At 46.5% G+C, this 24,499-nt stretch overlaps 2 protein-coding genes across 2 annotated transcripts; one reads left to right on the top strand and one right to left on the bottom strand.

The window, feature by feature from the left end:
- The first annotated feature begins 252 nt into the window (after positions 1–252).
- Positions 253–10,701, top strand: BAG1 (BAG cochaperone 1). Its single transcript, XM_042912194.1, has 7 exons — positions 253–335; positions 1,745–1,873; positions 4,565–4,647; positions 6,262–6,375; positions 8,476–8,583; positions 9,876–9,938; positions 10,442–10,701. The coding sequence occupies exons 1-7, from the start codon at positions 299–301 to the stop codon at positions 10,529–10,531; spliced, it is 624 nt and encodes a 207-aa protein (XP_042768128.1). The 5' UTR covers positions 253–298; the 3' UTR covers positions 10,532–10,701.
- A 5,002-nt stretch (positions 10,702–15,703) lies between these two features.
- On the bottom strand, positions 15,704–23,595 carry SPINK4 (serine peptidase inhibitor Kazal type 4). The gene is made up of 4 exons (XM_042912688.1): positions 23,210–23,595; positions 18,724–18,767; positions 17,260–17,372; positions 15,704–15,789 (listed from the first exon to the last, which is right to left on the bottom strand). The coding sequence occupies exons 1-4, from the start codon at positions 23,268–23,270 to the stop codon at positions 15,744–15,746; spliced, it is 264 nt and encodes an 87-aa protein (XP_042768622.1). The 5' UTR covers positions 23,271–23,595; the 3' UTR covers positions 15,704–15,743.
- Positions 23,596–24,499: the final 904 nt, after the last annotated feature.

Below are 24,499 nucleotides of genomic sequence, written 5' to 3'. Positions count from 1 at the left end.
GCGCGCCCCTCGGCCGGGCCGGGAGCCGCGCCAGTCGGTGCCCCCGGCCGAGCGCGGTCCGCCTCCCTCTTAGCGATCATCCGTCCGGAGTGCGGCCCGCGGGCATGCCGGATCCACCAGGGGCGCCGCCACCGGCGCTCGCAGGCCGCGGGTGAAGAAAGTGCGGACTCGCTCGGCCCGGAGCGAAGAGGTGACCCGGTGCGAAGAGGTGGCCCGGAGCGAAGAGGTGGCCCGGAGCGAAGAGGGGGCCGGGAGTGAAGAGGTGGCCGGGAGCGAAGAGGTGGCCGGGAGCGAGGAAATGGCGACAGGAGGCCTCAGCGTGACCGTCACCCACAGTGAGCGCAGACGGCCGGGTGGGCTTCGTGCCGGCTGGGCTCCGTGCCGGTCCACCAAAGCCTGGTGGGGGTCTGGCCACGTGTCCTCCAAAGGCGTGTGTTCTTGTGCTGGTCCTAGCGTCTGGAAATGTGAGGTCTTGTTTGTGTTTGGGACCGGCTTTTTGTGCGGGTCTTGTATCTGCACACCTTTCCAGGGGCCAGTGTATTTTGTCTCAAGCCATTTGCCTTTTGTCTTATCGTCCATGTACGTGCTTCACGTCGTCGTCCTGGTTATATGTCTTAGTGTGTGCCTGGGCAATCCTTGTGAGTCTTTGTATCAGCATTGTGTTTGGCCGTGTCGTATATGACTGCTGTGTGCCTGGATACCTGTGTGTGTGCTGAGTTTAAACCTACGTCCGTTGTTTGAGTGGGATGTGGCTACAAGCGTAAGCCCTGGGAACCCTTAGGGTCTGTCTACTGTTGGAGGTGATAGCCAAACAAAGTAAGTCCACCCAAGAGCTGAACCTATGAAGTCTCCTCAGGACTAGAGGAGACCCCAGGGCCTCAGAATCTGGGGACCAGTATTCTAGATCCTTCAGTTTTGAGTGACCTTGGGATGTCTCTTTTCTAGGCATCTGGTTTCTTCCCTGTGAAGTAGAATTGGTAGCACCTGTCCTGCTGACTTCATGTGGCTGTTGTGCAGGCTCAAGGCTTGGCATATGCCCAGGACATGGGCTACCTCCTTACTGTGCACATACCTGGAAAAAAATTGGCATATCTGGTTCAAAAAGAAGTTTTCTGCTGTTTGAGTTTACTCACTCATTGTCTATTTGCTGAGCACCAGCCATGTTTGTGCCCAGATGTGCCCAGTAGAAGAGACCTGGAGGAAAAATAATTCCTTACCCATTACAGCAAAGGAGACAAGAACAGTACAGTAGAGTACAGGGTAGTCAGGCCACAGGAAGCAGATAGCTTGTGATGAAAAGCATGCCCTTGGAAATCAGATAGATGTGAAGTCAAGCTCTGACTTCACAGTTGGGTATCAATAGGCAGGTCTTTTAACTTAGGTCCTGAACTTAGTTTGCTTATCTGTAAAATGGGGATTAATAGGTAGTACCTCCTTAATGGGGTTGTTCTGAGGATTAAATAAGATAATGTATGAAGTGAGCCTAGTCAGTCCTTTATGCATATTAAGTGTGTAAAATGCTACCTGATATCACTAGATTGCTAGTTATTATCATAGAGGACACAAAAATCCTTGAGAAGGTTACCAGACAAAGCTGGGCAGATGGGGGGACAGACAGGCTATTTGGAGTAGGTGGCAAATGAACTGGGCCTTGAAGGCTGAGTAAATAAATATAATAAAGTGTCACCCTTTTTTGGTTTATGTGAAAGAGTTTTCTTCATCAAACACTCTTCTCTGTCCCCAGGCAATGAGAAGCATGATCTTCACGTTATCCCACAACAGGGCTGGAGTGAGCCAGTTGTCCAAGACCTGGCCCAGGTTGTTGAGGAGGCCACAGGGGTTCCACTGCCTTTTCAGAAACTTATATTTAAGGGTAGGCATTTCTCTTCCAGCTTTGAGTCCTTATGGCTAATGGGCCTACTTAAAACAGCTTAGCCTTACCTAGTGGTAACTCTTAGTTTTCAAACTGGGATAATTCTTATTTGCTTGTTTAGTCATCCATTCCTTAGACATGTATTTTACTGAGGCCCTTCTATATACTGGACACTTTGAAACATTTGGACAGATGTTAGAGTTGAAGTCCCATGAGGGTGGCAGAAATCTTAACCATTTTTGGTGAAAGTGCACAGGCAGTATTCCCTGGCTAAGCTAGATTCTCTTCCCATCATATGCGTATGTGGCTCTCCTGACCACTTCTGCAAGTTACTATTAAGTAATTGTTTTCATAGTTGCTGAACATCTGATTTCTCTGTTAGGGATAACTAACTTTAAGGGAAGACACTACTGTGTCCAATGCTCAGCATAGTGCTGACACAGAGATGTTGAACAAACTTACTAGGGGCCTGGATATGGCAGGCCCAGTAGATGATACTGATTTCTGCCAGGACCCACCTCCCCCTCCTATTCCCATATCTCCCATATCTATTCCATATCTCCCATACCTCCCTCCCCATCTCCTGAGAGATCCCATATTTGTGGTATCTGATGGGGCTAGATTTATCCCATTTGGTGCCAGTCTTAAATAATTTAGTGATGGGAACCATTTTTATTTATACTTCATAGTGTAACTCCTTGTCTTTTTTTATTTTTTAAACATTTTATCATGGAATTATAAAAGGCAATAGAAATCCATGTTTCAGGGGTGCCTGGGTGGCTCCATTGGTTTAGCGTCCCTGTCTTGATTTTGGCTCAGGTCATGATCCCAGGGTTGTGGGATTGAGCCCTGCCTCAGGCTCCACACTAAGCATGGAGCCCGCTTAAGTCTCTCTCTCCCTCTGCCCTTCTCTTCTGCTCTCTCTCTCTCTCAAAAACAAACAAACAAACAAACAAACAAACCATATTTCAAAATGGAGGAAAGCACAAAGAAAATGCTCTATGTTCTTCTGGATAAAACCCCTCATATTTCAGAATGTTTCTTATATTATTTTTATTTTTTAAAAATAAAATTTTTTAATGTTTTATTTATTTTTGAGAGACAGTACACGTGGAGGAGGGGCTGAGAGAGAGGGAGACACGGAATCCAAAGCAGGCTCCAGGTTCTGAGCTGTCAGCACAGAACCTGATGCAGGGCTTGAACTTACAAACCGTGAGATCATGACCTAAGTTGAAGTTGGACATTTAACTGGCTGAGCCACCCAGGCACCCCTCATATATATACACATACGCATATATACATACGTATGTGTATATATATATATATATATATATATATGTATGTGTATATACACATATATACACACATATATCTATACATGCATATATGTATACGTATACTACTTTTAAAAATATACATACATGTATATATACATATATATGTGTGTGTATATATATAATATATATATACATATATATATATACATATATATATATATATATATATATATATTTTTTTTTTTTTTTTTTTTTTTTAAGTAGTTTTCACACCCAGCTCAGATCCCAGTGCAGGGCTTGAACTCATGACCCTGAGATCAAGACCTGAAGCTGAGATCAAAAGTTGGGCACTTAACCTACTGAGCCACCCAGGCGCCCCTCATTTCAGCATATTTCTATCCAACTATTTGTTTGTTTGTTCAGGCATCCTGAAGTGTGGGTTCTTATTTATGTATGTGTTTTTAGTTGACGAAACTGAGATTATATTGACTATATAGTTTTTATAACATTTTTCTTTTTTTTTTTATTTTTTTTTTTTTTTATTTTTTTTTATTTTTTATTTTTTTTTTAAAATTTTTTTTTTTCAACATTTATTTATTTTTGGGACAGAGAGAGACAGAGCATGAACGGGGGAGGGGCAGAGAGAGAGGGAGACACAGAATCGGAAACAGGCTCCAGGCTCTGAGCCATCAGCCCAGAGCCTGACGCGGGGCTCGAACTCACGGACCGCGAGATCGTGACCTGGCTGAAGTTGGACGCCCAACCGACTGCGCCACCCAGGCGCCCCTATAACATTTTTCTTATAATGCTGAGCCATCAGCATTTATTGTGGCATTCAGGTTTCCTAAAAAAAATTACCTTTAGGGGCGCCTGGGTGGCTCAGTTGGTTAAGCGTCCAACTTCGGCTCAGGTCATCATCTCACAGTTTGTGAGTTCAAGCCCTGCGTCGGACTCTGTGCTGACAGCTCAGAGCCTGCAGCCTGCTTCAGATTCTGTCTCCCTCTCTCTCTCTCTCTGCCCCCCCCTGCTCATGCTCTGTCTCTCTCTCAAAAATAAATAAAACATTAAAAAAAAATTTTTTTTTAATTAGTTTAATGCCTACAAAGTCTTCTGTACTGATGTATAGCTAATCAATCCCCTATTCCTAAATGTTTGTTTTTCCAGTTTCTCACTATTATGATTAAGGTTGCATTGAAGATTATCTTGTAACACTTATTGTGTAGGCACATGTCCCATTACTTGTTTAGGATAAAATCTGAAGTGAAATTTCTGGGTCAAGACACTGTCTGAAAAGGTTATTACCAATTTATCCTCTTCTCATTAGTGAACACACTTGTCTGTTTCCTGTACCCTTGCTGAAATCTGTTTTCAGTGTTGTACAATTGTTACCACTTGGCATAACTTCTCTTTTCAGGAAAATCTCTGAAGGAAATGGAGAAGCCATTGTCAGCACTTGGAATACAAAATGGTTGCCGAGTCATGTTAATTGGGAAGAAGGTAAATTGCTTTTTCTGCCAGAATACCTGAGAATCAAATGACCAAGTTCTTTTATACACATTTCTATTTAAAAGGCCAAACTGGGGACCCAGATTCTGCATTAATAAAATAGGTCTCTCTAAATACATGTAGTTCCATTCATTTGATAGGATTACTAGTTTTGTTATTCTCAGGCCCTCCCACTCCTGTTGGTTATGGTTTTTACTCTGGGAATTAGGAACAGTTATGCTGCTTCAATAACAGCTCTTGTGTTGGTGGTGGGATCTCAATCTGGTTAAAATGGGGCCTGAGTCAGGACTTACTTACTTGCAGGGGATTTGCAAGAGAATGTTTTATTAAAATAAGCCTATAGATTTTTAAAATAAGTACTCTGCAAATTTCATCAGTCTCTCTCCCTTTAAACACCCCTTTTACTAAAATCTCCCACAAGGGAAAAACCCTCTTTGGCCAGAAAGAAAAGTTCAGAATAAAGAACTGAAAGAGGAAAAGAGCCAGTTTGTGAGGACAGTAGCTCCTGGGGTGATGAGTGAGGTTTATGGCCAGCCCTGCATTGTGGCACACTGGAATTGTTGGTCATAAGAAGCTTTCTATTTTGTGTGAGGTAGCTGATTCAGAGAGATGGAGAGAGGGCAGAGATTAGCAAAGTGGAGGCAAAAAAAAAAAAAGTCCAGCTGCAGAACGCCGAGAGATTGGCACTTAGGATTTCCCCACAAAGAAGAATGTGATCAATTTGAGATAGTGTAAAAGCAGGAAGCTACTGGCCCTGACTACTGATTGTTTAGATGAGAGAAGGGGAAATATTCTAGGTTTCTTGCTCAAGGGTCAGGGGAATAGTTCTGAGCAATGGGCAGAACATAAGGGTTGAGTTTGAAGAAGCTATAGGACCCCTAATTGGGGCTGTCCTGGGATATATGGAGCCAAGTCTCATTCAAGTCCGTTTCTACCTCTTTTGGGCTGTGTGATCTAAGATTACTTTACATTAAACCTCAGTTTCATCATCAAAAACACTAGATTGTTCACTGGGATGTGGTAAGGCTTAAAATAATAATACAGGTAAAGTGTTTAGTGCCTGGCAGGGAGGAAATGCTCAACAAAAGTATTCATCATTGTCATCATCATCGTATTAAGTGGGAGAGCTCAGTTGGTGGGTGACACTTAGGAATTCATTTAAAGGAATGGTAGAATTCTACCTGTCTCACCATTCTGGACTCCTTACAGGTAGTCACTATAATTTGTTCCCTCTTGAGGTTTCAGTCTGGAGTCTGCTATGGATCAGCCCCAAGTTTAGGTTGAATCTGGCACTTGGATTGGCTCCATCCTCCCAACCCAAGCTGTCCGGGGCCTGGCCAAATGTTTACTTAGTATCTTCTCTCTAGTCTAGAGTCTTTGTGGGTAGAAAACCCTAATGTGTAATCCTCCTGCTTGCTTTCCAAGAAGCAGCAGAGTTAAGGCTATTTTTTTCTAGGAGAGTGGTTTAGTCCAGTTGTGGTCAGATTTTTTTCTTGCCAGACAAAAGCTACCTTTCTTGGTGATTATTGACTTCATTTTATTTTTAAACATTTTATTTATTTATTTTTTTTTCTTTTTTTCTTTTTTTCTTTTTAAACGTTTTAGAACAGTCCAGAGGAAGAGGTTGAACTAAAGAAGTTGAAAGATTTGGAGAAGTCTGTGGAGAAGACAGCTGACCAACTGGAAGAGTTGAATAAAGAGCTTACTGGAATCCAGCAGGTCACTCTCTTTGTGGAGATGCAAATGTGTGGTCACCGGGCAGCCTCTCTAGTCAGATGCCCTGGGTTCAGATCCTGGCTTTACACTTTCTATTACTTTGGGCAAGTTTGCCTTGTCTCAAGTTCCTCACCTGTAAAAATAGACTAATGACAATACCTCCCTCCTCTTAGGGTTGGTGTGAGGATTAAACGATGCAGTTTGAGGGGCACCTGACTGGCTCAGTTGGTAGAGCAGGCCACTCTTGATCTTGGGGTTGTGAGTTCAAGCCCCACATTGGGCATAGATCTTACTTTAAAACAAAAGTTGTAAAATAAAATGATGTACTTTGAGTCTGACACATACTAAGTGCTTTATAAGTATTACTGTCACTGTTATTTTCAAACCCTAGCCAGCATCCATTTGTGCTCCTAGGAGAGCACCTGCCATGCCAGGATCATGTATTATCTGAAAATAGAACAGGTAGCTTCTCTCAGTCCAGTCTGTTATAATGTGTTTAGCAAGGCAAAGAACATTTTGTTGAGCCATAAAAGGTCCAAGTTGAGCTTGATCTTAGAGGATGGTATCCTGTTCATTTCCTTCTATTAGAGAAGGGGTACAGAGACCAAGTAAGGATTGTGAACAGCCCCAAATCACATCTTCCCTCCCTCCCCTCAGTTTATAACATTAATAGATGTATCTTTTGGTTTTAATTACAAAAGTAATACATGCTGATTGTACAGAACTTTTAGGTAAAGATAGGGGCACTAATACCTGTAAGCCCCTGACTCAAAAGATAACCAATACTGGGGCACCTGGGGGGTTCAGTCAGTTAAGTGTCTGACTCCTGATTTCAGCTCAGGTCATGATCTCAGAGTTTGTGAGATTGAGCCCTGCATTGGGCTATGTGCTGACAGTGTGGAGCTGGCTTGGGATTCTCTTTTTCCCTTTCTCTCTGCCCCTCTTTCCCTTGCTCTCTCTCTCTGAAAATAAATAAACTTAAAAAAAAAAAGACAACCAATACTAAAGACTGGAATATATTTTTGCATCTTAAATTGATACAATGTTGTGTACACTTTGTAAATTGTTCTATTAGATAAAAGATTGAACATTTTCCTATGTCATTAAAAATTATCATACTTATTGGGGTGCCTGCCTGGCTTAGTCGGTAGAGCATGTGACTCTTGAGCCCCATGTTGGGTGTAGAAAGTACTTAAAACAAAAATAAAATCTTAAAAAAATAATGATCATGTATTTCAAAACTTGCAGAATGTTGCCACATATATGAATATGTTATGGTTTAGCCAACCAATTCTTTATTGTTCATCAACCTAATGTTATTTTATCATTATGCATTAATGCTTTTCTGAACATCCTTGGATGTAAATCTTTTTTGACCATTTCTGACTTCTTTGGTAGCATAAATTCTCTCACTTGGAATTGCTGGTTAATGTTTAAAGCCTTTACTACAAGTGGTCAAATCTGCATCTTCAATAAACATTCTTAGAGATCCCCGCTGTCCATCTGTTGTCACCAGCTAATTGGTGACTGGGCCAAGCAATGTGAATAAACAGCAAGACAGTTTAGTAAAAATAATGTAAATTCTGCCATTTGTTTACACAGGTCTATGTCAGGAATTATTTTAAGGGTCTCCATATATTCCTCTTTATCCTCATAGTAACTCTCAGGGGTGAGGTATCATAATCTCCATATTAAAAATGAGGACATTAAGTCTCAGATAGGTTAAGTAACTTGCTCAAGATCACAAGCCAGTAAAGGGCAGTCAGAATTCAAGCCTGGGCCCATCAGGCTCTACACCTCGTGTTCCTAATGTCTGCCTCTTGTGTGTGGGTATACACTGGTGACTGGAGGCTGCACTCGGGAGGCATTTGCAGCCCTAGTGGGCCATGTGAGACAGAGTGGCCTGCAGCCTATCACAGTGCATGGGGTGACCCTGGGCCAGGTTTTCTGTTTTTTAGCAAGAGATGAAGTTGTGGGTCTGAGGTGTGGCCCAGCCTTTTGGGGGGATGTAGGCTCAGGGTGTGGCTGCTTCATCAGTGTCTTGGCATGGAGTTTTCTGTCAGCCTCAAGGAACCCTTGCGATAATGCATTATTCCTGCACAGGGCTTTCTGGCCAAGGATTTGCAAGCTGAAGCTCTCTGCAAACTTGATAGGAGAGTAAAAGCCACAATTGAGCAATTTATGAAGATCTTGGAAGAGATTGACACGCTGGTAAGTAAATATTCAGCTGGTGGGGCGCCTGGGTGGCTTGGTCGGTTAAGCGTCCGACTTGGGCTCAGGTCATGATCTCATGGTCCTTGGGTTCGAGCCCCGCGTCGAGTTCTGTGCTGACAGCTCAGAGCCTGGAGCCTGTTTCAGATTCTGTGTCTCCCTCTCTCTGACCCTCCCCCGTTCATGCTCTGTCTCTCTCTGTCTCAAAAATAAATAAACGTTAAAAAAATTTTTTTTAAATATTCAGCTGAGAAGAACTAGTTTCCTTTGACTATGTTTCAGTCAGTTTCAGTCTTTCAGTAATGCACTCTTACTGTATGAGTATATTGAGCACCTGCTGTGTGTCAGACACTGCTAGTCCTTGATGGATACACAAAAAGATAAGACAGTTCCTGATTTTTAGTCAGTCACATCACACTAACATAAGGCTTTTGTCATTTTTATTTATGTATACTAATAGCATCCAGTTCTCACAAAGTTGGAACCCAAACGGACTCTGATTTTATGGTCAGAGAAACACAGGGCTTCGCTTTCCTGATATTCATGTGACTGATATTCCACTGGGCTCATTAGTTGGACGGAATTCAGTTAGACTCATGAGTAGCTCTTATGAGACAATTGGGGCTCATCGACTCCATGTTCCCTTCTGCAGAGGGATGGTAATGGTATTTCTAGCCTGATGCCTCATGTTTTTAAAATTAAAAAAAAAATTTTCTTTATTTATTTTTTTTGAGAATGAGAGACAGAGAGTGAGGGGGGTGGGGCAGAGAGACAGGGAGACACAGAATCCGAAGCAGGCTCCAGGCTCTGAACTGTGAGCACAGAGCCCAATGCAGGCTAGAACTCGTGAAACCGCGAGATCATTACTTGAACTGAAATTGGACGCTTAATGGACTGAGCCACCCAGGTGCCCCTGATGCCTCATTTTTGAGGGTGAATTTCTCTGCTTGGGATTCTAGGGGAGTGAGAGGGGTTTGTAAAGAAGAGGCACAGTGAGCTCATGGTGTGGCCAGGACATAGTATCTGTACATAGGACACAGAGAAAGAACAAAGTCTTTGTTACAGATCAGTGTCTATGGCCCAGACATTGAGAACAAAGGGAACTTTTATAGAGGCGAGAGCCATGGGAAGAGCCATGTAAGATAAGATACAGACCAAGGGAAATCATTCCTGAAAATCCATGTCTCATTGACACTGGTGACTTAAGATGCATTTGGTATACTGTAGTGTTCTATCATGTTGTTATGCCATTTTTACTGAGATTATTTATGTGTCAATGTGTTCTTCCACAGATTCTGCCAGAAAATTTCAAAGACAGTAGACTGAAAAGGAAGGGTTTGGTGAAAAGGGTTCAGGTGAGTTGTGTGGTCAGAGATTACAAAGTTTAATGTGTTTACCTGCGTGTGTGTTTACCTGCTCAAAGTAGGGTAGGATAGAAGTGTGATGTGTGGTGTGGACTTTTTTTTTTTTTTTTGGTTGTTATTTCATGAGCCCAGAACATAAGAGAAAAGCTCCTTTCATGTCCCTGTAATTATATTTGAATTTACTAACTGGGAAGGAAGATCACACAATTCTAGGAGACACTATTCAGGTGAACACTGCTCCCTGAAATTGTACATTCACAGTGGCAAGGTTTCCTGTCCTCACCACCTGCTGGGGGTTGTCGTCAGAAACCCTAGTCCTATGCTGCCTCTGCCCCTGCCCTGCTTGCCTTAGAGCCAGGCCAGCTCCATCCCTACACAGCCTGTTTTGAGTCAGTCACCCACGGGTTCTGCACAATGGCTAAGCAAAGAGCCTTGCACGGGCAGGGATTGGCCAGCCCGGGATGGTCCCTCACTGCCCTGTATTTATGTATTAGGCATTCCTAGCTGAATGTGACACCGTGGAACAGAACATCTGCCAGGAGACAGAGCGGCTACGGTCCACAAACTTAGCTCTTGCCGACTGAGGTGAGGCAAAGAGAGCATGTGCTGCCTTGAAGAACAGTGCCACCACCTCTGTCCTCTCTGGAATAGAAGTGACCTGATTTCTTCAGGGCCGCTGGGGACAATTGGCCGGTTGCCTGTTTTCTTGCCCCTCTACCTGTTCTCAATGAACAAGTGTTGTCTGCAATCTTCAGTAGAGCTCCTGTCTGTTTTCTCATTCTGTCTCTGTATGGCTGTGCTGTCCTGCAGCCCACCTTGTCTGGAGAGGGCCTCCCCTGCCCAAGTCTTCCCAGCTCTTTTGAGCTTTGGGTGCTTTCTTTGGGCTGGAGAGACCTCCTATTTGGGTTTATAGGCCACCCCCATCTTCAGATACATGAGGCCTTTTTGCCCTTGTGATTCTATAGCCTATAGATGTAACCTAGAACCACCAGGAGGTTACATCTAGTCAGGAATGTCGGGAGTAGCTCAGAACAGGTGTTTGGCAACGTGGGGTAGTCCAAACATCCCTCATTGTAACCTAATTCTGGCACAGCTGGCCGGATTGTTGGTTCACAGACCCTGACCTCACCTCCCAGTGACCCTGCCCAGCCTTGGGCCTTGAGATCTCAGAAGCCCATTTCTGGGTGGGGCTTGTATTGATGCTTAGACTTCCTTGTCCTCAGGTAAATCTCTAGTAGGTTAAGGCTGGTATTGACTGAATCTCTGCTTGAAACCAGGCCACAAGTATGGCTTAGTGGGGGCAAAGAGAAGAGTCACAGTGAGGCAGGTAGTGAAGGCAACTGTAAACTTCTCAGGAGTTCTTTCAAAGGCATTTCTGTTTCATTGTACCCTTCTGAGGTCAGTGTTTCCCTCAAGGCTGTTCCTGTTTTTTTTGTGGCCTTTTCCCCCTATGTTGTTATGTTTTTTAAAAAGTAGTTAATGTACGTACACATCATCAGTAAGCAAAACAATGTTCCAAGTTTTTTTGATGAAGTTTGAGAAGCAAAAGCCTTCTGCGGTTCTAGCTATAATTTATGTTTAATAAGGTTGAGAGTGGCTCTGTATGCTAGAACTCTTAACCGGCTCGGCTGCCGTCACCCCAGATTTTCCCACAGTGCCCAGGAGACAGGATTCCAACAGGCCACTCTGAGGCTGACCTTATTTGGCAGAGAGGGAGTCCCAGAAGCCCCAGGAATTTAGGACTGCGCAGGCGGGGCCTAGCACAAGGCAGTGGCAGTGGGGCATAAGTGGATGAGGCTTTACCTTGCCCAGCCCACCTCGCACTTTAATCAGCAGTTCAGTATTTGTTTTTATACGGTAGCCCTGTGGCCTTGGGCCAAAACATGTAATGAGAAGTTCCCGTCCACCAGATGCTGTTCTGAGTTCTTTGGGTGTATTAGTTATTTAATCCTCACACATTCTAAGAGGCAGACAGATACTCTCCCCATGTTAAAGGTGAGGAAGCAGAGAGCTCAGGTAATTTCTCAAGGTCATAAGTGGCAAGGCCAGGATACAAAGCTAGATGGTTTGATTTAGAGCCCATGCTCTTAATCTCCACTATACTGCCTCCTGACAATGTGGGCTTTCTCACTCCCTCTCATATTCTCTCTTCCTCTCTCTCTTTCTCCCTCATTGGTCTCTACTTCCCCTCTGGCCCTCTGCAGAGCAGCTTGAGTGGTCATAAAGTACAGATTTTACCATGTCAGTCCCCTTAGGATAAAGGCCAAAGGCCCTACCCTGTGCGCTCTCCCTGTCATCCTGGGCCACTCTCCTGTTTGCTGGCTGCTGTGGTCTTCCAGATGCTCTGTGCCCTCTCCTGCCTTGAGCAGGCCCTCTCCTTGCCTGTCTTTGCACATGCTGTTCCTCCATTTGGACAGCTCCTTACCATCTCTCCCGGTCCCTACCCCACCCCCTTTCTAGGTAACTGAACATCCCTTGAACTTAAGTCAAATGTCTCTCCATAGAGAAACCTCTTCTACTGTCAGAACATATCAAACCCCCATGCGATACCGTTTCCCAGTTTGCCATAACTTTTCTTAATGATAAGTAGCACGATAAACCATGATGATTTATTTGTGGGATTATTTGATTAATATGTACCTTTAACCCTAGACTCTCTAAGTTCCTTGGGTTAAGGAGTTTCTTTGTCTTGTTAACAACGTATTTCAAGCACATCTATTTATAATGGGTGCTCAATAAATATTTGAAGAATAAATGAATGTATGTTGAGCACACACATCTACAGTGAAATTCCCATAGCTGCTCTCAGCCACTGAAGCTCTGTCAGCACCGGAATTTACAGCATTCACAGTGTCAATAGCCATTGTTTTATTTAAGGGTGGAGAAGAGAGGCCCTAAGGCACAGGCTTCTGGGCAGATGTGCAGGGTGGTGACTGGGGCCTGTGCACAAGGCCCACCCACATAGATCTGCACATCCACAGGATAACTCTGCCTGTGAACAGGGAAAGAACACTCCTCTGTCACCCACTTTCTCAGGACATGGTCAGTCCTACTGCAGGGGAACAAATGGGGCTCTGTGACCCACAAATATCTTTCAGCCTCACAGAGCTGGAAGAATTCTCCCACACATTGTTTAGTCACCAATTTCTACTAATCCTTTAAGACAGACCGTAAAGATTACCTTCTCTGAGAAGCCCTTCTTCAGGACTGGTATTCAGGACTCTTAGTTGAAAGCACCAGAAAACAAATTCCAAAGAGATTGTTAAAATAGAAAATTTATTGGCAGGATGTCGAGTTACCCCATGTAACTTTGGGACATTCGAGGGCAGTTGGACTTCAGGAGCTCAAACACAACCTGGAATTACTCTCTCTATCTTTCTCTCTCTCTCTCTTTTTTTAATGTTCATTTATTTATTTTGAGAGAGAGAGTGTGAGAGTGGGGAGGGGCAGAGAGAGAGGGAGAGAATCCCAAGCAGGCTCCACACTGTCAGCACAGAGCCCAACATGGGGCTTGAACCCACAAACTGTGAGATCGTGACCTGAGCCAAAATCAAGAGTCGGTCACTTAACCGACTGAGCCACTCAGGTGCTCTTTTTTTTTTTTTTTTTTAAACTTTTTTTAATGTTTAGTTTTGAGAGAGAGTGTGAGCAAGGGAGGGATAGAGAGGGGGACAGAGGATCTGAAGTGGGCTCTGCACTGACAGCAGCAAACCGGATGCAGGGCTTGAACTCATGAACTGTGAGATCATGACCTCAGCTGAAGTTGGAGGCTCAACCTACTGAGCCACCCAAGTGCCCCACATCTCTTTCTTGGCATGCTGGTATCATTCTGTCAATCCTACTTCTTCCACAAAGTAGGAAACATGGCTGTCAGCAACCCTGATTTCACTACCGGAGAGGAAATGCTTGTTGTTCCCTTATTTCAGTTCAAAAAATCCTGGAGAAGAATCTTGGCCAATCAGTAATGGCCAGGGCAGCAGTGTCGCATGCCACAGATAGGGCCTTTGGGGGCCCAGAGTTAGGTTTCCAGAGACAGGGCCAAGTGTTCATGGCTGTAAGGTGGCGAATGAGGTGTTTCTTCCAGTGTGGTGCCTGGTGCCTGGCACGTTGTTCAGGCATAATCTTTGTGATTCCTTATCATGTGTGGAGGCCTGGCAGGGGGAGGATCAACAAGGGGAAGCTTGGCTGAGAAGCTGTATCAATTGAGTGTAAGAGGGACTCCCCACTTAGGGCATAAGCTTAGATATCACCAATATTTACACTTCTGTAGTAAGCAAACTGATTTTCAGCTTAGCACATAGCCAACCAGATAATAATTTTTCCTAGTTTTATTGTGCCAGCGTGGCCAAGAGACTACATTTTAGCCAATGGGATGTAAACACACTGTGTGCATCTTATTGGAAGTGTCTTCAGAGGCAGTAGAGTGCCCTTCTCTACCTCTCTGTGGACTGGAATGTAGACATGATGGCTGGCATTGGAGCAGCTGTCTTGTACATTGAAGAGGAAACTGATGATGGCAGAGTAACAATATTTAAAGAACATGAAGTTAGCATACCACAAAGGTCTATGTGCGAGAGAAATTAACTATTTAAGCCACTGTTTTTTGGCTTTTGGTTTCTCACAGCCAAACATAATACTGTGTCACTCCTATGCAGGAGAGGAGCAAAAGTTTCTGTTAACAATAGCAGTAGTAGGGCCCATAGGTAACCTCCCAGGCCCCGCCACCTGCAAATCTATCAGCAACAGTTCCTGTCTGCGTCCCCATTTCAGTTGTCTGGGGAATGTTGGTTCCTGCCTTTCCTGCCCCCACTTTTTTCCCAGTGTGTTTTCCCACAGCACATTTCCCGCTCTCTCTACCCACCCTAAAGGAAGAATCTGGGTCCACGTGACACTGCTTCTACTGGTCAGGCCCCTCTCCACACTCTTTTCCTCTGCCACCATTCTCAAGTGGCTCCTTCTTTGGCCAAAAGAGGGTATATTTGACATGGACCACAGGCTGGGGGCTCGGGAGGGGGGGATTTCTGGATGCTGTGTGTTTTCATGGGCCATTGTATAGGTCCACGTGTGCTGTGTGTGCCTGGAGTTGTGTCCAATGCCAACATATTTAAGTCAGAATGGATGGTGACAAAAAGAACAGAGCAGAGTCTGGAAGTCATCTTCCTGTGGGTGACCAGGGTACAGGGGGACACTCAAAGGCTTGGGGCAGCTATTTTTAACTGTTATAGAACTAGGTCAATATTTTAACAAGTAGCTCAGATATATTGTGTATACTACCTAAATATCAGCCATGGTGGTATCAGCCTGTGTGTGAGTGTGTGTGTGTGTGTGTAAGACTTGGGGTACTGGTACAGCCCAAGGAGAAGGCTCTGAGGGGTGTAGGACTCTCCCAAAGTCATATCCTCAGGCAATGGTAGATGGTACACACATCCCTTAAGTTCTTGACCTTAGTGACAAGCAGGCTGGGGCAGATAAGTGTGCTGGGGACAGGGGCTGACCTCCACAAGAGGGCCAAAGATACTTGGGACCTCTGGCGGGGACACATGACAGCATTGAGGAGCATTAGAGTGATGGAGAAGACATTAGATTCAGAGTAGGGAGGTCAGGGCAAAATCCCCCCACCTCACCCACCACCCTCATACACTCACCCACCACTGCCACCACCCACCTCACCAAAGTCGTCAAAGATACTGGCCCATTTGGTTGAGTTGGGCTGGATCTTTTATTTCATGTCATATCCTCCACTCTCACCACTCTTCTCTAACCTGAAGCTTCTTGGCTTAAGAGGCTGCTATGGGGTCAGCATTTGCCATCCTTCACGATCTGGATGTCCTGTTTGGTTTTCCTAGGATCAAAGGAGACAAAGATGAGGCCATCTCCTCAGGGACTAGAGCATACCCTTCAGGGACCCTGCCTGGCCCCGTCTATCAAGACACCCTGCTGAGATGTCTCTCCCCCACCCCCCACCCAGTGCAGGTGCAGGGCAGGTCCTGGGGGTCCCTGGGCACATCCCTTTATAGGTTTTCTTTCTTGTACATCCTCCCCCAGGAGATCTGAGCTTCCTGGGATTTTGTCTACTACTGTATACTGATGGCTGCTGAATCTGTCTCCAGCCCTGACTCTGTCTTGAACTCTAGCCATACCTCCACCAGGCTGCCCCAGAGGCTCAACTGTCCACAGACCTCATTGCCCCACAAACCGCCTTGACCCCCACTGCTTCCCATCTAAGGACAGTATTCTGCTGCTCTCTTGCCCCTCTGTCTAGAGCGCTATAGCTTCTGAAGACTATCTTCCATGATCCTGCTTAGCTCTGGCCCAGCTCAAGGGTTTTGGGGTCTTTTTAAGTTTATTTATTTTGAGAGAGAGTGGGGAGTGAGTGCGAGTGGGGAGAAGCAGAGAGAGAGGGCGAGAGAGAATCCCAAGCAGGCTCTGCACCAGCAGAGCAGAGCCCAATGCAGGGCCCAATCCCACAAACTATGAGATCATGACCTGAGCCAAAATTAAGAGTTGGATGTTTAACCAACTGAGCTACCCAGGCGCCCCTCAAGGGTTTTATTAATGAAGAAAGGAGACAAATAGGTGATCAGACATACCAAGGTGATATTCAGGCCCTTCTCACCTCTCAAGACTCATTTCTTGCCTCTTCCCACTCTCCTTTAAGCTTTATACTCCAGTGTATCCAATTTCTTGTATTTTCTCAAATACAAATTTTCTTTCCCTTCTAGATCTTTCCAAACCCAATTCACTACTTGGAATTGCCTTTCCTTGTTCCTTCTTTTTCCAAGCTAATTTCAACTTATCTTTCAGAACTGAGCTGGGAAGTCGTCCCTGCCCTTGTCCTCGCCCTGCACTCACAGTACCCTGGGTGCCCCCACCTGAGCCTTGAGGATTCTATGCCACACAGTTGGCTAACCATTAGCATGGCTTCCCCCTTGGGCTGACCATATGCCCCAGAAGGCCAGGGATGCTGTCTAGCTTATGCCCTGGTATATCCCCAGTGCCTAGCATGTAGTGGGTGCTCAATAAATGATTGTTGGCTGGAGGAATAAATGAACAAATGAAGTCAGTCAGGGACAGAACAAGGGAAGGAACCCAGGGTTTCTGCAACGCCCTCCCCAACCCCCTGCCAGCTGAGGTTTTGTGCTCGGAGCCGTGTGCCTTCTTTGAAACACACTTGTGCTTGTTCTATTGGGGGCAGTGTCAGAGGAGTCAGGCCAAGGTGTGTGAAGGAAAAGGCAGGTCAAGTCTTGCTCCTTTCAGACCTGAATGCACCAGACATGGGGCAAGCCGAGGGGAAGGTGTGCGGTGGACTTACAGCCGGGTCAAGCAGAGCTGGCATTCACTGTCATATGTAACCCCATCAGTGCCACAGACCGGGATGGATGTCTGGGAACAGATTGGAGATTCCGCCATGTGCTCACAGATGGGCTGTGGAAGAGAGGAAGGGAAGGAGGGCACTCAAGGATTCAGAGGCAGTGAGGAGGGACCCAGGGACTCTGCTTGGAGTCATGGGCTCCAGGGGAGAGCCAGATTCAAGATGGCCCCACTGTTGGTCCAGGGAGCATGAAACTAACCGCTCACAGCCCCTTGGCATGTTTGCTTATGTGTGCGTGCATGACTAAGTGTGTGTCTGTGTCTGCTGAGCCCAAGTCTGTTGGCAACCATGCATTTGTCTATGTCTGTATGTGAGGAGTGAGTTTATGCCCTCAAGCTCCTGGGGATGGGTTCCCACTCTTCAGAGGGCCTAACTAGAACCTCTGCTGCTGGTCCCAGTGAGGACCCCAGGAGACAGAACAACCCAGCAGTCTCAGGGGGCTCCTCCTCGCTGAGGGCCCCCCAACTCACTCTGGCCTACATGACCCATCAGACCTCTGGTGTGGGAAGGCTGGAAAAATGAGACAGGGCTTGGGATGGGAGCGTGGGACAGGACAGGGTGAGAGAGGCAGTGCCATGCAACAGTGATGAGATCTGGAGCCTGAGTTCTGCACTGATTAACTGTGTAAATTTGACTGAGCTGTTTCTACTCTTTAGGCCTTAGTTTTCCTCATCTGCAAAAACTGTAAATAAATATAGTATTCTTCTCACATAGGGTTAGTTGAAATAATGTGTGTAAAGTACTTGGTTCCTTGGCACAATAATAAGCCTGGGTTCTGATGGGCTGACAGTGTGAACTTGCTGAGGCTGCTGGATGGGAAGGTGGCTTTGAGCCTCCTCGTTCACCTACATGAAGGGTGGGTTGGGGGATCTCAAGGAGGCCCGCACCACTGCCTTGGGATCCCTGGGGACATCAGACCCAGGGCCAAGGTAGAATCAGGGTTCAGAGACAATTTGGTGTCTGTCCCCTGCAGTGAAGGGATGGATGATGGAGTGTGATTGGGGAGGTTGGTCACACCAGGGGGCCAAGGGGCCAGGGGGCCTCTGGCCTGAACCCTACAGCCTGTCCCATCTGTACTACACAAAGCAGAGAGTGCACTCAGTCCTGCTGAGCCTGGGCAGGGGATCTCACTGCTGGCAGGGACGTTGGAGACCAGGTTGGGGCAGATCTCTCGAGGTCCTTGAAGGCAAGTTTGGGACCTTGGCAAAGGGGCTGGGCCAGCTCAGCCTGGAAGGGCTAACCTGGGGAGCATGCAGGCTCAGGAGGCCATGCTGGCCACCTCGGAGCCATCTTGAGTTGTCTGAGCAAGAGTATAAAGAAGAAAAATGGTGGTTGCCTAGCATGGATATGGAAGCGAGGCCAGAACGGCAGCCCTGGAGCCAAAACTACAAGCGGCTGCCTTACCATTCTTGAGAAAGTGAACTTTCCCTCCACGGACACTGGCACTTCTGAAAGGCAAAAATGCAAGAGTTAGGTGATAATGGCTCTAGGCAGGAGGTCCGGGGTCTGAGGACTGCTTCAGGAGACCTGTTCCAGCTACTACCCAGTCTGCAATTCGCAAGGAAAAGTACTGAGTCACCAGACAGTGGGGCTCCCAGAAAGCTGATGTGACCTTGGGTTGCTAGCACAGAGACAGGAAATCTAGAGTTAGGGAGGTGATGCTCCGACCTGTTCCTTATTAGTCAGATCCCACTAGGATTGTTAAATCCCATATAATAATAAAAATAGTTCAGTTACTATGTACCAGGCATCGAGAATACATGATCTTAATTAACTAGTCTTCACATCTCTATCACTATTATGCAACAAGGAGGAAAGGAGGCAGTGGTAGATGCTGTGGTCTGCTACCCACATCCCACCTGCAGGACTAAGGTGCTCATTTCCTCAGCTGCCAGGAGTATTGGCCACTTCTGGCAAGTCCCTTGCTAGGAATTACCCTCAGAGAACAGAGCTGCCTCACCCATGTTTGCATCCCCGACCCAGGAACAGCCCACATCCAATGACAGGTTGGTGTTTGTACAACGGCCGGAACCCCTCATCTCTATTCAAAACAATGTGGAGGAGCCACCCCAGCTCGAAAGCTCCCTGTAAGATTGTTGGGGGCCTCTGTTGCACAGCATCACAACTTTCCTCATCCCTCATGGGTGTACCCCCGTGAGCATGCCCCAAGACACGGCATGCCTGTCTGAGTCTGCTTCCTGGGGAACTTGCCCAACCTAGGGAAGAGGCTCAGAAGGTAAAGCAACACAGATTGTTGAGGGCAGAGCTGGGATTGCACACAGGTCTGTCACTTCCCAGCCTGTTCTTGTCTCATACACGGTTGTGCCACCCAACCCTCCATGGTCTAGGTGCACTGCTTGCACACGAACAAACTGATATGACTGGAGAACATGACAGGTGCAAGGGGGAACGGAGCCATATCTAATGCCATAGGTGGAAGGTAAGGTGTCTACATAAATTGGAGAAGGGCAGGATGCTACCTGAAGTCTCTGAAGGTCTGTCCTGGGGCCAAGGGAGAGACAAGCTCTTCTCAACCTCACAGTGCAGAACCCATTTGTGCAAGGAAACAGCAGGGAGGCAGGTTTGAGTTTCAGAATTTTCTCTCAGTGGAAACATACCTCAGTGAAGGATGCTGTTTCCAGAAGTGGAGAGTTCTCCATCACTGGAAGTGTGCCCACCACTGTGGTTTTAGCTTTCCCTGAGGCTGCCGTTTTAAGACATTTCCAAGGTAGAGAGGAAGAAGGAAAGTGAGACGGAGTGACCCCTGATGTGCTGTTTAAGCATGGCGTTGGGGCAGCAAGATGCAAACCCAGCCTTGTCACCACAGTGCTCAAACCCTCCGTGATTATAAAACTAGAAATGAGAAATTATCCAAATGTCCTTCAATAGCAGAATGGATAAACTATGATACACAATACAGTGGGATACAACTCAGCAATAAAACAGGGAAACAACTGATATATGCGACAACATGGCTCAATCTCAAAACACGCTGAGCGGAAGAAGCTAGACACAAGACTATATACTATATGGAAGGGGCACCTTGAGCCAAGGCGCAGGGCAGCCTGGGGATAAATACAACTTTAAAAAAAAAATTTTTTTTTTTTTTTGCATTTATTTATTTTTGAGAGACAGAGAGACAGTGTGAGCAGGGGAGGGGCAGAGAGAGAGGGAGACACAGATTCATAAGCAGGCTGCAGGCTCTGAGCTGTCAGCACAGAGCTGGACGTGGGGCTTGAACCCATGGACCGTGAGATCATGACCTGAGCCGATGTTGGACACTTAACCGACTGAGCCACCCAGGCGCCCCAATAAATACAACTTTCTATGTGACTTTCTAGAACAGGCCAAACTAATTTATCGTGGAGGGAAAAAAAACAGCAGTTGCCTCTGAGGGTAGGGTGGGGGAAGGGATTGACCAGCATGAGGGAAATTTCTGGGGTGCTGGTAATATTTTGTTTTGGTTTGTTTTAATTTTTATTTTAAGTGGGTTCCACACCCAACCTGGGGCTTGAACTCATGACCCTGAGATCAACAGTCATATGCTCTATCAATTGAACCAGCCAGATGCCCCAGAAATGTTTTGTATCTTGATAGGGGTTTGGGTTACACAGGTACATGCATTGTCAGAACTCATTGAGTGATAAAATTTGTTTGTTTCATGGTCCATAACTGTTAGGGGATGAAAAAGCATTAAAAATATATAAAGGCCTTCCATGGCTCCCTGCCAGGATCACTAAGCTCCTTCATCTTATGTTGAGGGCCCTACGTGAGCCCTCACAAACTCCCTCACAAACTCACTTCCTAGTACACCTCTCCATCTTCCTATGCCCCAGCTATTCCTTGCTGCCCATTCTTCCAGGACAGGCTCTGCTTTGGCTTATGCTGTGTCCCTCTACCTGAGATGTCCTTATCACCCTTCTACTGGTTCTACCTTCGTTTCAAGGCTCAGACGCTACTTCCCTGGGAAGCCTTCCCTCATGTCTCCCAGAGTTCCCTGGGCAGACCTGGATTAAGGCTTCTGTTTTTGTCCATTTGGGCTGCTATAACAAAAATACCACAAAGTGGGTGTCTTCTAAACAAACATTTATTTCTCACAGTTCTGGAGGCTGGGAAGTCTAAGGTCACAGAACTGGCAGATTTGGTGTCTGGCAAGGGCCCTCTTCTTGGTTCATAGCTGGCGCCTACTTACCGTGTCCCCACATGGTAGAAGGGGTGAGGGAGCTCTCCGGGGTCTCTTTTGGAGGGCACTAATCCCATTCATGAGGGCTGTACCCTCAGGATCTAGTCATCTCACGGGAGTCCCACCTCCCAGTAGCATCACCTTGGTAGTTAGGATTTCAACATATAAATTTTGGGGGCCACAAATATTCAGACCACAAATAGTAGCTTCTATCATGACAGTCCTGCCTCCCTATGACCTGAGCTCCTTGGGGCTCCTATGGTTCTGCCCCCATGTGTCAATGCCCCGCCACATAGTGGGTGTTCAGGAATTGGAAGTTACACTGACTCTCAAGCTGCCCTGGACTCCCATCCTCATTCAGCCCAGGCAGGAATCTGAAAGGACACAAGGATTCTCTTCAGGGCAGCCTCCTCAGTGTTCCCAACAGGAGAACTGCTCAGAGAATGGCTGCCAGGTTGGGAGTAAGCAGGCTATGCTGGGCCGGAGCCCCCAGACCCATTCTCTGTTGCCCCAGCCCCTAGGCCTATGTCCCCAGCGAGGGGAATGGGTGTGGGACTGGCCATGAGGTTGGTGGCCTTCTAGGAGGGTCCTAAGAAATCTCCCTGCTTCCGTCTTTAGTCTATTCTCAACACATCAACTGGAGTGATTCTTTTAACACACAACTCTGCTCGAAACCCTTCGGGGCCTCTTGTTTCTCTCAGAGGGAAAGCCACGTTCTTACATTGGCCTTCAAGGCCTTACCCAGTATAGTTCCCCATTGCCTCTATCATCTCCTTCCTTGCTGCTCTGCACCCTGCCTCTCATTCCTTTCCAGCCACAATGGCCTTCTTGCTGTACCTCAAACACTCCAGGCGTGCTCCTACCTCAGGGCCTTTGCAGTGCCTGTTCCCTCTGTCTGGGACCTCTTCTCTCAGATATCCACATGGCTCAACCCCTTGCCAGCTTCAAGCCTTGCTCTTAGAGAGAACGCCCCTGATTTAACATTGCAGCCCCCTCCCTCACACTGCCCAATATGTTTTCTTTATCCTTTATTGCCTTCTAACATTGCACCTATCTTGTTTATTGTCTCTTCCCCTCCATCCTACCCCGCTGGATTTCCGCTCCATCAGGGCAGTTCTCTTTCTGTTTGCTCACTGATATGTCTTAAGGGCCCAGGACAATGCCTGATACACAGCAGGTGTGAGACCGCAGAGGGGCTCCAGGGCCTGAGGAGACCCCACTCCAGCTGCATGTGTCTAGCCCGGGACAAGGGCTCCCCTGGGCTCACACAGCTGCGGTCTGTCCCACAAGCACAGCCTGTCACAGCAGATAGGAGCTCAGAGGACCCAAGCCAAGATTCCTTCAGCACCCACCACCTTGCAGCCAGAAGACTTACCTGCCTCTCCTGAGATAGGCCTGCTTCCTGCTGCCTCCCCAATCTCTCACCAAGTAGTTGCTCAGAGAAACTTTGAACCAGGACAACTTCCTACACTATAGCTGGAGAAACAGAGGCCCTAAGAGAGGAGGGATTTTTGCAATTCTGGGGCCAGAGTCAGGATTTGAACCCAGGTTTCTTCTAGCCCAGGACTTTTCCCACCACAGTAGAGGTACAAAAAGAGGGTATATGCGGAAAATTGAGGCCTCACGGGTGCTCCAGATCCTGTCTCTGCCCCCACAAGCTCATCTACCATTACCAAGCCACAGAGAATCCAGGCTCTGTCCACTCACCCCTGTCCACAATGAGGAGGGCGGCCATGGCCAGGGCAACCACCCACAGGCGGACAGCCATGCTGATCCTGGACTGACTGGTCCAGGCTGGCTGGGGCCTGAGCCAGGGGGATGATCGGAGACTATTTATAGGGCTGATCCCCACCCTTATCTGGGGCCAGATGGAGAGGCAGGAGCGTCATCCAGAGAATATCTGCACCCTGACATCAGAGATGTTGAACCTGTGGTGGCCTGGAGCTGTGCCTACGTGGCTGGCAGATTTCCAGAGGGAAGGAAAGTTTGGACAACCTACAAAGCTAACACCAATCTGAGGGCTGGAGGGAGAGGGAGAGGGAAATTGAAGTAGAAAAACAGAGAGAAACCGAGTCAGAGAGACAGAGGGAGAAGGACAGACAGGCAGATCAGAAGGACACATAAAAAGAAAAGCAGCCACTGAAAGGTGAAGAGGCAGAGAAGAGGGGCTGGAGCCTTGGGTTCCTTTGCTGGTGTTGCACCAACCAACTTTGTGATCTCAGAAAAGACACTTTCATTAACTAGGACTGAGTTTACCCATGCACAAAATGAGGATGGCAGTTCTGACTCTGTCTCCCTCCTGGGGCTGCTGTGAACAGGGGAGTGGGGACAGCAGATGGGAAAACATTTTTGCAGAGGATGAAGTGGGGTGTAAATAGAAATAGAGATGTTCTTGGGGCACCTGGGTGGCTCAGTCGGTTGGGCGTCCAACTTCGGCTCAGGTCATGACCTCATGGTTGGTGAGTTCGAGCCCTGCGTCCGCCTCTGTGCTGACAGCTCAGAGCCTGGAGCCTGCTACGGATTCTGTGTCTCCCTCTCTCTCCACCCCTCCCTGGCTTGCACTCTGTTTCTCTCTCAAAAATAAAAGTTAAAATAAATTTTAAAAAAAGTTCTTTTTATTTCTTTCCTCTCCCTCCCCCACCATGAAAGGGCATAATTGACACAGTGGGGGCGGAGGGGAAGCAAAATAAAACATAAAGAAGATACACTCATGCCTTTCATGTATTATATTCCATTTGCAGTTTAATGGGTTAAACCCATGGTTTAATGGGTTTTAATGGGTTAAAACAGAACCCATTTTTCAAGAAAAATCAGTACCTAAAACTCCCCCATACTTATACAATATACATGAATGAGATGTTTGGTTATCTGCTTTCAAAGAATTTCTGATTTACAGAACAGAATAATGAAATGTTATTATATATTCACTTTTCTAATTAATTTAGATCTGTGATTTTTAGCTCCATTGGCAGATTCAATTTCCCTGGGAAGAATTTA

The sequence above is a fragment of the Panthera leo genome, chromosome D4 (genome assembly GCF_018350215.1).
Source record: "Panthera leo isolate Ple1 chromosome D4, P.leo_Ple1_pat1.1, whole genome shotgun sequence".
Lineage (NCBI taxonomy): Eukaryota > Metazoa > Chordata > Mammalia > Carnivora > Felidae > Panthera > Panthera leo.
This window is presented reverse-complemented; position numbering and strand designations above follow the sequence as displayed.